This window comes from Lytechinus pictus, chromosome 3, assembly GCF_037042905.1.
Source record: "Lytechinus pictus isolate F3 Inbred chromosome 3, Lp3.0, whole genome shotgun sequence".
Lineage (NCBI taxonomy): Eukaryota > Metazoa > Echinodermata > Echinoidea > Temnopleuroida > Toxopneustidae > Lytechinus > Lytechinus pictus.
The window spans coordinates 8,309,956-8,323,282 of record NC_087247.1 but is presented as its reverse complement, the minus strand read 5'-3'; the positions used below and the strand labels follow the sequence as shown (position 1 = coordinate 8,323,282).

The window sequence follows — 13,327 nt, the reverse complement described above, 5'->3', positions numbered from 1 at the left end:
AACAGGTGCAGGTTTTATTCTTTTTTTACCAGGGAGCGTGCCCGCTTGCACCCTTCCGATCTCCCCTCGGCCCCAAGCGCCCTCTTTGTCATTACGAAGGTTATGTTTACAAAATAAAATAAAAATAAATAACCTGAGAAGATCATGTTTCGAGCAATCAAGAACTATCATCACCCTCTTCGATTGATTCGCTTGGGTTTGAAGAGAAATACATGGGAATATCGATCACTTGAGAACGGAGAGCTATTGGCAAGAGGATTTAGAGGAAAGAGCTCGATCTTCTCAAGTCGTGCAAGTACCGGTAGCTCAAGTTCATCGTCATGTGTTTGCTACCGAAGCACGAACTTGAGCGACGGGGACGAGGCGGCGAGGTGAGTAGAATACGGTACGGCACGATGCCTATGGCTATGTAGGCCTGCGCCTATCGCATATTGCCTTATATATTATACTACTACTAGTACTAGGCCTATGCCACTAACTACTTGCCACGATTAGAAAGATAGTGACAAGGGATGACAATGATGTGAATTTTATGAGAAATGATGATAATGAATAGATCCTGAAATCGTATACCGGTACCGTACCGCGGTACGGTACGTGGTCGTGGGAAATCGTGGTTATGAATGATGAATATGAATGAAAAATGTGGTGATAGTGCCGTGGTGATGATTGTCATTAGATTAGAAATAATAGTGTTGTGATGATTGTGAGGGCATGCCTTTTTTTAGTGAAAAAACCCATCTTTTATTATGGAGGCCCCCACTCACACGTATTGCGAGGTTAGTATTAGTATACCCCCAGCTAGCCCCAGGCCTCCCCTAATTAAATAAATAATCTTAGATTTAGAACCCCCCCCCCCATGCAATGATTTGTATGGTGAAATTGAATATGATTATGAAAATGAGAAGTAAATTTTTGGCATAATTTTGAGACAAATGTCTTAAATTTTAAAATCAATCAATGGAATTGTTTTTTCCAATTAAACAAATTTATATACATGTAGGAAAAATCGTGGTTTAGAGAACCACTTGTCAATTTGTACATGTGCACTTAATTGAATGGAGGTGGAAATAGGGAACTAATGTATTGGGTGTGACTGAATAAAGCGCTGCTGTACAAAGTGAACTGTGGTTCCCTATTTCATGATAATGACCATATAGATTTTAAAGTGTTTGAAATTAATTATCAAATATAAGGAACACTACAGTAATAAAAGCAAGGAGCCTGAATAAAAAACAGAGCTTGTAGTCTGTAGAAATTAGGCTTCAAACTTGTAGAAAATTACACATAGGCTATTTCTCACTTACATTAGACTAATAATTTGAGCATAATCTTGTAAGGCCCTCTTATGTGGAATGTAAAAAAAAAAAGTGCAGGGCAAAATATTTTATTTTAATTAGAATAAAGAAGAAAATATTTTGAAGAAATCAATTTGGTTCTGGGCTATGGCACACTAAAAAGTAAAAACTGCAAATTTTTTTTTTTTTCTCCAAACATTGACCTTTGAAATATTTCAGCACACATGGTTACCAACTGGACAAGATCACATCACAATCTTAAAATTGGATGAGAACTCTAGCCTAGCAGTAGAGGTGCAAATAAGTTACAGTGTAAGCCTATCTAAAGCGGTATATTTGCATGAAATAAATTACTCTGTACTGCCAATGTTGTAAAAATGAAAGTTGTGGGTTACAGATGATGTGATGGCACGAGATACGATACGTTACGATGGCGAGTGGTTATTAATGACAAGTACAACACTGACAAGGGTTACGACTCACGAAACTCACGAATGGGTTAATTACCGACGGTACAAGACACGGACAACAACTGATACTCACCTGACACTTGTACTAAGGGTTCCACACGGTAGATACAGGAATACTAATTCTATGTTGCTTCTAAGTTACTTGTAGACCATGGCGCCGAGTGGGGAGCTACTGGGATGTCCTCACTCGATGGCGTCTCTCGGCCGCCGAAGATTGGCACACAGGTTGTCTTGGACATAATGTACGAAATTGTATAGTAATTTATTTCATGCAAATTGTTATTAATTGATTATGCTAATTTATGCATAATATGTATGCAAAATCATTCCTTTTCCCCTAATTCCCTAGATAAAGCTCCAAATGCCTTAATTTTTGGTGTAGAAATTCTTAGTGATGTTCTCAGCAAATGGTCATGAAAAAATTGCAATATCAGTTCAATTTCTTATGTATTATATTGTTTTTTACAATTTATGTTTTTAGAACTGTGTTTTTTTTTTACCTTTTGTTTTTCATTGTTTTTCAATGAACTTTGTCAGGGACTCTGAGGTCAGAATAAAATAAATCCATTTGCATTTAGACAAAAGCTAATAATAATCATACATTTATGATTTTTGGTTGAAAACACAATTTGCATTGACTTATTTGTATAAGAAATCACGTTTTCAAGCAATTTTGGGTCAGACATGCACTTACTCCACTTCGAAAATATTGCGTGATTTCAGGAGTTGCAAATTCGGTCTCAAAAGATGCACAAGACTTGAAGGTAAAAGTAAACAAAAAATTTGCAGCAAAAATATTGCTGCAAATTGTTAAGGGAGGCCTCGTAACCCCCCCCCCCCCCCGGCCTAGATTGCTAGAAATGAAAAGTTAGTCACACAAAGTTATTTATTCCATAGTTTAAAGAAGAAGTAAGTCTATATTGATTATAAAAGTCAGTGCAAATTTGTTAGATTAATTTGGGTATGGTATTAATCTCCACATCATATTGCATTGATTTTCATAATCAATAAGTTATTCAAAAAATTTGAGAAAAAATGTGAGGCAAAAAGTTGATACATGTTCATAGAGAGCTCAGAGCTATAACATATGTGTATTTCAGTCAATGTTTTTTAACTAATTTGACTTGACTCTAGAGAAGATCACAGTGATTTTGGATGGAAAAACAAGATACCTACATGTACATGTACAATATGATTTGCACACGTGTGCAGGCTAGCTTCGTTGTGGGAGGGCCAAGCATGTCTGATATTGATGAGAAATGGGAGTCACTAAAAATAGTTCAGGGCCCCATTTTGTATAAAGTTGTTAAGATCGCAACGTTTGCTGGAATATCACCTTTTATTGGAAGAGCCAATCAAAAAGTAGAACTTTTACTGTTGCCATGGTAGTTGACATTCAAGCAAGACTAGGAATCGTAGCAACTTTTTATGAAATGGGGCCCTGAAGTCGTTTTGAATCAATAAAACATAATATCAAAAATATGTAATGAAAGTTGTGATAAATGTTTTTAAATGTCACAAATTGGGTGAAATTAATTATAAACTTGTCAAAAAGTCACAAAAGGCATTTGTAATACAAAATATTGTTTTTTTATGATCTGTTTAGGAGCAAGTACAAACATTTTCCAAAATATCCTGATTATATTAAGCATAGAGGCGTTCGAGGGGGGGGGGGAGAAAAATTTGGGGTAAAAATAATACACTTTTGCATTACTGCCCCACATCCTCCACTACCGTAATTTCTGAGGTTAGAAAATATACTGGTCTAAATTTCAAAACGTTTCATTAATTTTTAACAATTAATATCTGTAAAACTTAGCATACATTATACTTTAATGGGACAATCTGAACAGCATTTTGGATTAAATCTTTCAGCAATTACCTATAGATGCAAGAATATGATCTGCTCCACCCCTTAAACATTTACAAGGTTCTCGCTTGGGTAAGACTGTTGATTCATATGTGTACACAAGGATTATCAAGTGTTTCAAATCATGTGACATTTCCATGTGATAAAGTCGTGAATTGCATAATAATACAGGATTGATTATTTAATAAATAATTAATTGTTCAACGGATGGAAGACCGTCGGTCAGGGACTTTCTTTATTTGTTGATCGTTCCGTTTTATTGGCCTATGGAGTTCTTAAAGGAGAATGAAACTCTTGGAGCAAGTTAGCTTTTGTGAAAGCAGAAAAATCAAAGAATGAGATCAACAAAAGTTTGAGTAAAATAGGACTAGCAATATAAGAGTTATGAGCATTTGAATGTGGAGATCACTAATGCTATGGAGATCCTCCCATTGGCAATGCGACCAAGATCTATGATGTCACAGATGAACAACTCTCCCCTTTTGGACACTGAAAATATACCCCAAAACATCTCTTTTTGCTCATTCTAATCATATGACAAACGATTCATCAATGATATAATGTTGTGAAACCTCTGTACTTGTCCTCTCATAAAGAGAACACCTCACCTTGTGATAGACTCTATAAAAGTGAGAATATAAATGAAATAAGTACTAAAGTAATGAGGGAGTTGTACATGTGTGACATCACAGATCTTGGTCGCATTGCCAATAGGAGGAACAACATGGCATTAGTGATCTCAATATTCAAATGCTCATAACTTTCTTATTATTCATTCAATCTTCCTCAAACTTTCAACAAAATGTTTCTTTGATTTTTCTCTTTGATATGGATTCAGCTGGTTTCAAGGGTTTCATTCTCCTTTAAATTTTTACCTTCTCAGACACATCATTCCAAGAAGGATGTCTTCCGCTGCAAGCATACATGTACCTGCTATATGGAGAAAATTCATGACAAACTTCCAGGAAACGAGGACTCAACATGATGGCCTTGCCAGGTTTTTCATCAACAGTGACATTAGCTATGGAGAATTCAACAAATTTGGTAAGATTGTGATGACTATCATTGCTAGTTTGCTACCGTACTCGCTGGTGTCTTAACACTCTGAGGAAAATCAAATCGAACATATTTCTTGCAAGGAAATATTTCATTCATGCAAATTTGGGTATTGAACTGAAATCTGCATCTATCTCATACCTCTTTTGCATCATGCTCAAAATACAATGCTGTCACCCCAATCGTTTTCTTTGATCATACATTAGCTTGTAAAAATTGTAAGAGACAATGGGTATCCTAATTTGTTTCCAGTCCCTTAAAAGTTGATGAAACTTAAAAACTTTCTTGTTTAGTGTGAGGTAATGGATGGAGGATATCCTCAGTACTTCATATCATTGATCCTATAATTTGTGTACTCATTTCTCACAAGGATGTTCCTTCTTTATGTAATGTGAGAATTTCAAAGGGAAGTTCACCCTGACAAAAAGTTTTTTGTGGCAGGAAAAATAATAAAAGATATTGCCGAAGGTTTGAGAAAACTCCCTCAAAGAATAAAAGAGTTATTAGAATATTAATTACTTTGATAATTAATCTCTCCCCAAAGGTAGCGGTGGATCCAGGATTTCCCCCAGGAAAATTTGACAAGCAAAAAAAATGTAGGCCTAAGGTCATTTCATCCAAAATAAAATTGACAAGCAAAAAAAATGTAAGGTCATTTCATCCAAAATAATCATCACTTTCAAAAGGGAGGGGGTGGGGGCACACTTTGGAAAAAACTTTTTTTTTTTTCTATTACAAATTTTTATTATGGCTCTCAAAAGGGGGAGCATGAGCCGGCTTTTTTTCTATCATAAAAGACCACAAATAGTAGGGGGGACATTTGATATTGTTTCCCCTTTCCAAATGGTAGGGGGAACGCGTCCCCCTGTCCCCCTGGGATTTCCGCCCATGATTTGTGACATCATATGCGAGCAGCTTTCTCATATTGTATGGTAAAAATCAATGAAAAGTCTTTTTCTCAGAAAATTGAAAATGGTACGTTATTACTGTACCAAGAGACATATCATTTCACACCCGTTTCTAAAAAGAAAACAAAAATAAGTCATCACGAACCATAAAAAAAAAGGAAATTCATGCATTTTATTTTACATAAATAACATGGGCAACTGCTCGTTTATGACATCACGAATCCAAAACTTCAAACTGTAATAATTTTCTTAATCTTTATAAATGGATTTCCCTCAAACCTTCACCAATGTAGTATTTTATAATTTTTTTCTGCTATTTTTACAACAAACCCTTCTTCAGGGTGAAATTTCCATTTAAGTAGTACATGATACATGTAGTGCTACAAGTTAACTTTCCTTAAAATGTGATGAATGTTCAAAGCTTCAACTCTTCAAGCAAGGAGTGGAATTTCCTGCCCCAACTGTATCCACCGACTGCTTGGTAACATACGAACTGTTCTCCTTTGCTAATCAAAATCAAGGAAAGTTGTCAGATCTGACAACGTATTGTACATGAATTTTGATTAAATGCTCCCCAGGTTTCTTTATCAAACAAAGCTTGACATGAGATGGCAATGTAGGTACCAACAGGCATTTTCAAATTTCTCACAAATTGGACGATACATGAAAAAACCTCTTTGGTTGCTTACTCGACTTAGTTTTGCACCCCTATTAAACATGGCAATGGGCATACCGTACAAATTTCCAAAACATTTTTGACATCATGTTCTATTTGCCTGCTAGAATCATAATTTATAAATATGAAATATGAATACAACTCGTATCAAGATTGATTTTCTATGCCGAAATACATTTCAAAGATGAATTCACCCCCAAGCATTTTGAAATGGGCATTGAGCATCCATTCTACCCTAATTGTTTTTAACCCATGTCAGACACTATTTTTGGTTTGCTAACTGTTCTTTTTTTATGTTTCATCCACAGGAAGATTCAATCCATGGTGTATGCTTGATCACTTTGAAGCCAGCATCCATCTCTTCCTGACTGAATTACCAGATTCCGAGCATCTCTCATTGTTTGCTCGCAACGTTGAGGTCAATTTCAAAGAGGGCACCGAAGGGAGGATTCGATTCGAGCAAGCTCTCAAGTTCAAAATCTGCCTAACTTACTTGGGGAAGAGCACAGTGTGTTGGGAAGCACAGTGCTTGGACGTGGAAACCGACGAGGAGCTGGCAAACTACTCAATCCAGATGGTCACTGTGGACATGAACGAGCGAAAGCCAACGCCAGCTGCAAACCTGTTCAAGGAGTTCTGTCCACAGAACCTGCGGGAATTTCCGCCAAAGGCATTCGATCTAGAGTTCAAACCAGAGCAAACATTCCAGCATGAGTTTGTTGTCAACTGGAGCGATACAGACTTTAATTCTCACTTAAACCAAGCTGATATGTGTCGGATGTGTGTTGACTGTGGTAGTTTTGCCGCTGTGCAGAATCGACTATCAGCCTTCCATCGAGAGTTGGTTACTTTTGATCAAAAGCGGTGTTCGTTCTTGTTCCTGAAGGATGCACGACCCGGGGACAGAGTCCTTGTTGAATGCTGGGAATCTGAAGATAATCCTCTTGTATTGAACTTTGCATTTTCTAAGGAGAATGAAGTGATCACCATGATACAAATGGAATATTTCTCAGGTGATATTGCTGCTTAGTTGTAAAATTACTAGGTGACACCTACCTTTGTTGACTAAGTAAAAGAAATGATTTGATAGAAGTTTCATAACTGTGTGAAATTAGAATTCAATCCACAAAGTGGGACTATGGGAAGAATATGAACCTCTTTTGAAAGTCCTTTTATCTTAGCATTATAAACTGTAACAGTCAAGGTTCCAATCACAATTCTTTCTCCATCTTGTCATTTCAACATAGGTGAAACTCCCAATTCATCCCCTTGCATGCATTCCTTACTCAGTGAGATAGCTTTAACCTTAAAAAGACTAAGGATCTATGGAATAATGGTCTAATAGCTCCCCCCCCCCCCCGAATTTTTCTAGTGATAATTTTGCAATGTGAAAGGTGCATTGTTTCACGACTCAACTCTTTCAAGTCTCACGCAACTTTTGAGACCAAATTTGCCCGGGGGGGGGGGGGGGGGGCCAGTCAAATATATTGCTGTACACATGCGTGACCAAAAAAAACTGGTTTAAAGTTTTTTTTTTACAGTTTTGGACGCGATCCGCGCGTGGACTCGATCTATCATAAGGGTATAAAAAACAACAATTTTCAAGAAAAAGGGTGGTTTTGAAAGACTGGTCAATGGTCAATCGCGGGGTCAAACATATTTAGGGTATGTTTTTCCACAAAACTTTTTTTTTAAAAGACTAGCCAAACCTGTTTAGGGTATTTTTTTTCCCCAAGCTTTTTCCCGAGGCGACAACTTGTTTAGGGGCCAAAATGTGTAAATAAAGACGCGAAAAACTTGTTTAGGGGGTTATTTTGCACAAAGAGAAAAACTTGTTTAGGGGGTTATTTTGCACAAAGAGAAAAACTTGTTTATGGGGTGTTTGGAAATTACTTGGTCTCGTGTGTGTACAGCAAAATATTTGACTGGGCGACGCCGGGGAGTGTGGTTCCAAGATTACACATTATGTAAATACACTTGTACCAGTAAGACACAAACTGCTCAAAAACATGATGAAAATTCTGTTTTACATTTGAATGAATATTGTTGGTAATAATGTAATTAATAATGATAACAATGATTATGATGATAATGATTTTAATAATTATTTCAAAGTGCATAACACTGTAGCTATGGACACTTTTATATGGTGAAACAACAAAAGTACAATAAAGATATTAAAATTAGAAGTGAATCAAATGAATCTGAGTGCTGTACAGACCCAGTCAGCATATCATATTTAAACTTAGATGATATCATTTAGAATTTCATGTATTAAGTAATTCATCAATTCAGGAACAATTCTCCAAAACTTATTCTGGAAATACTGCGTGCAATCAATTATTTTACCTACACGAGGCTACATGTATTCATCAACTAAAGATCAGTCTCTTAGATCTAACTCAACAACTATATTTTGTTATTTTATAGACTATCATAAGAAAATAATTCAGGGAATTGTGTTTTTCATGTTTCATTATGGTGGATTAGTGCTCGCCTCTTGAACAGGAGATTGTGGGTATGATCCCTGGCCGAGTCATGGCAAAGATTTGGAAAAACAGAAAAGCGGGACCTTCTGCCTGCTTGTCAGGCACTCAACTTTTTGAGAATGGAGAAGGGTAATAATAACATGTCATTTTATGCATGGCTTGCTTAAAAATCAGATCGTAGTTGAAGTGGCTACCCTTGGTAAATGAGTAATTATTATGTTCTTGTTTTGTTTGAACTTTGAAGAGGAAAATTTATTTAGTCTGTAAAGTTTATATCATTCAACACTATGATCTTTATCAATTTATGAGAATCTGATGAAAATGTTTTCTTAAAGTAAATTGGAATTAGTGTTGAAGTCAATATCATTTCTCATACCTTTTAATGCCCATGATTACAGTCTTATGTTAAGTTCAATCAAAATATGTTTTTTCTTGTTTATACATATTCATATGATTGTTGCAAGTCATCATGGTGTTTAGCAAAACATATTTCAGTTTGGGTAAATCCCCCTCAAATTTTTTTTTTGCACATAGAATCAATGGATGAAACAACATTCTACATGTATGGCAACTACACTTACTGTACGATTGGAATATACTTGATATAATTCACATTACAAAAGGTAAAGTTTTAGAAAGGTTTCAAAAGCAGGGTTTTTGTCTCACCTGCATAGCAGAGTGAGACTATAGGCGCCGCTTTTCCGACGGCGACGGCGGCGGCGGCGTCAACACCAAATCTTAACCTGAGGTTAAGTTTTTGAAATGACAGCATAACTTAGAAAGTATATGGACCTAGTTCATGAAACTTGGCCATAAGGTTAATCAAGTATTACTGAACATCCTGCCTGAGTTTCATGTCACATGACCAAGGTCAAAGGTCATTTAGGGTCAATGAACTTAGACCATGTTGGGGAAATCAACATCAAAATCTTAACCTAAGGTTAAGTTTTTGAAATGTCATCATAACTTAGAAAATATATGGACCTAGTTCATGAAACTTATACATAAGGTTAATCAAGTATCACTAAACATCCTGCATGAGTTTCACGTCACATGACCAAGGTCAAAGGTCATTTAGGGTCAATGAACTTTGGCCGAATTGGGGGTATCTGTTGAATTACCATCATAACTTTGAAAGTTTATGGATCTGATTCATGAAACTTGGACATAATAGTAATCAAGTATTACTGAACATCCTGTGCAAGTTTCAGGTCACATGATCAAGGTCAAAGGTCATTTAGGGTCAATGAACTTTGGTCAAATTGGGGTATTTGTAGAATTACAGCCATAAATTTGAAAGTGTGTTGGTCTAGTTCATAAAACTTGGACATAAGAGTAATCAAGTATCACTGAACATCCTGTGCGAGTTTCAGGTCACATGATCAAGGTCAAAGGTCATGTAAGGTCAAAGAACTTTGGCCACGTTGGGGGTATTTGTTGAATTGCCATCATATCTCTATAAGTGTATTGGTCTAGTTCATAAAACGTGGAAATACGAGTAACCAAGTATCACTGAACATCTTGTGCGAGTTATAGTAGTTTTCAAAATCAGCACTGCTGCTATATTGAATCGCGTGATGCAGGTGAGACGGCCAGAGGCATTCCACTTGTTCTTATTTTTATTCAGCCAATGCAATGTGCAATGAGAAAGGAACTCGGGTCAGATGTTTTACATCATTTTAAATATCTTACGTGTACCTTGATAATATATATGTTAGAGATGAATATGCCAAAACATTGCTTTGTTGGGAGATGCAAGCCCCTTGTTTTCTTAACATGCAATCTTGGGGTCTTAAATTGTAGACTACACTCCAACAACAAACGATGGCTAAAACATTACTTGCAAACTGCTGATTAAATTAAAAACGAATTTGACTTTGTAAACCAAATTTTGGCAGAATCATATGTTAAACAACTTTTTTGAGCTCGTGTACAAGAGCATGAAGAGGGGAATTACTCTATGCAAGCCTCCTTCTTCTCCTACTGTGACTCCTCATGTTTTGCAAGCACAAACCCCATTATCCAAATATTCTATAATGATCTGAATTTTGTAGACACTTTGGCTGAATGGAATTATATACTCTAGTCTAGATTCACAATGTCACAGCAAGTTGGAACTTTCTAGACTTGTCACGTTTAAAGGGATGGTCCGGGCTGAAAATATTGATATTCAAATAAATAGAGTAAAATTCACAGAGCAAAATGCTGAAAATTTCATCAAAACGGATAACAAATAACAAAGTTATTGAATTTTAAAGTTTATCAATATTTTGTGAAAACAGTTATATGCACATTGTCATGAATATTTATTAGGTGGGCTGATGATGTCACATCCCCACTTTCCTTTTTCTTATGTTATTGCATAAAATCATTAATGTTTCATTATTTCATAAATGTGTGTAAATGCTGTGTCTCCAATAATGATGAAATAGGTTGTGGCAATAAATAACTAATGCACTTAATCAGTTGTCAATCCATTTGTATTAGTTCTTGGTAGAAAAAATTTGAATAAACGTAATGTCATATAATAAAATACAAAAGAACAAGTGGGGATATGAAATCATCAGCCCACCTAATAAATATTCATAAAGACATGCCTAGAACTGTTTCATGGGAATAATGCAAATCTTTAAAATTCAGTAACTTTATTTGTTATCCGATTTTTATCAAATTTTCAGCATTCTGCTTTGTGAATTTTACTCTATTTGATGAGATATTTATATTTACTCTATGATATTATATTTACTCTATTTATTTAGATATAAATATTTTCAGCACTGACCATCCCTTTAAGGGTCTGAATGTGCAGCCTACTCATGACTTGTGTACTAAAGGCCCTCTAACTGCAAGTTTTGTATGTGCTGGTCTTTGCGTGGAGACACACTTGTTGATCAAAGTTTAAATCAGGGTCTGTTCACTGATCTTTACCATGGACCAGCTCCATGGAACCATAGTAGTAGGTCCATGCCTCTACAGATCTAGTCTTTAAGCCCAGACTCAAATTCGCAATTTAGAAAATAGCATCACGTAGGCCTACGTCTAGAGTGGAAACTAGACTCCAAACCCTCTACCTGTCAAATAAGACTAGAGCAGCCACAGTACACGTGGGAATCTAGTCTTCAAGTTCACACTCTATATTATGCACTATGTGCTTAGAAACATTGTATTAAACGCAATATAAATGTTGCATATTATTTGTATTTCATAATATTGAAATATTATTTCAAATATGAAAATATTTCCATTTTCCTCCACCAGTGTTGAACTTTGTATGATTCTTCATGGAGCATATTAAGTCGTCATTATTTTATTGGGAATCATTGCAAGTATTCATGTGAGTCTAACTTGTAGAACTGAGGTATGATTTATATTTCATGTTGTGAATTCTATAAAGCATTCTACATCTTTAATGTTTATGTTGTGTGGCGTTACATGTATACAGTTTATTTACAGACTTGTAATTTTTGGTGAGTTATATAGGTATTTATATTTTAAAGTCACTGAAATATTGTCTTTTATCGCCAGTGTTAATAAATTTTCTTTTAAATATTAAACTGTATTTGACTGTATCCTTTCTGCGTGACCAACTGCGCTGAAAATAAATTTTGAAAAATGTATGTTTATACCTCAAACATAATGGCAGAGCTGCCAAGCAGTACCGAGTTTCCGTATTTAGTACTGAAAAAATGACAAGAATACTGATGGTTTCATGCAAAATTACTGATTTCTTAATTTTTAGTGTTATTTGTTGTCCTTGAGTATTTCTTTGAAAATACTGATTTCCACACCAAAATACTGAAATGTTCATGTTCAGGTTGGCAGCTCTGCATAATGACCATGTAAAGATACCTTCGTGATTGCATGCTTTAAAGAAAGTCCACCCTCTATTCGATCTTGATAAAAGTAGAAAATTACAGAAATATATTATTAATGAATACGTTTTCAATATTCTATCAACGGTAATGGAATAATGGATTTTCAGAATTGTACTTTTGTGATGCCAAATGTGAGTAGATCCCGGCATGTCATGTGATAAAAAAAAAAAAAAGATTGTCAGAAATTTGAAAATATTATTATAAAGAATTAAAAATGACTGTAATTTGGGGTGAATTTTCGCTAAACCCATAATAGTAGTAATATGTTTCTGTTTTATTGTAATGCCAGAGTGAACCCCCCCCCCCCCCACTCATCCTTTTCTGTAAATGTGAGAAACGGTCAAGCAGGGATATTAGTGGTGATTGATCCCGTTTGTAAACAGAGTAGGCATGTGTTGTCTAAAATATAACTATATGACGTCATTACAATTTGTTTCATAGATTTGGTTTATGATTACTCGGCGAGTATGTTCTTTTACACGTACCTAATTTAATAGCTCCATGTAATTTACCATGCTATTGCCAAAATGTACTAGCCACACAATTCATGTTGAATTTCCCCCCTCCCGTCTCCCACTTTCTCTCTCTCTCTCTTTCTATCTCTCTACTTATCATTGTCACTCCTGACATTTACAAACGTGTCGATCGGGCACAATTCTCTATTCAAATTACTCCGTTCTAAAAC

At 35.6% G+C, this 13,327-nt stretch overlaps 1 protein-coding gene across 2 annotated transcripts; it reads left to right on the top strand.

Annotated features, from left to right (window-relative positions):
• Positions 1–60: 60 nt before the first annotated feature.
• LOC129256557 (uncharacterized) lies at positions 61–12,321 on the top strand. 2 transcript variants are annotated; one of them, XM_054894731.2, is made up of 3 exons: positions 61–371; positions 4,522–4,682; positions 6,587–12,321. In XM_054894731.2, the coding sequence occupies exons 1-3, from the start codon at positions 145–147 to the stop codon at positions 7,306–7,308; spliced, it is 1,110 nt and encodes a 369-aa protein (XP_054750706.2). In that variant the 5' UTR covers positions 61–144; the 3' UTR covers positions 7,309–12,321. The 2 variants fall into 2 exon arrangements, with proteins under 2 accessions (XP_054750706.2, XP_063952356.1); XM_064096286.1 differs by having other exon boundaries at positions 88–385.
• Positions 12,322–13,327: the final 1,006 nt, after the last annotated feature.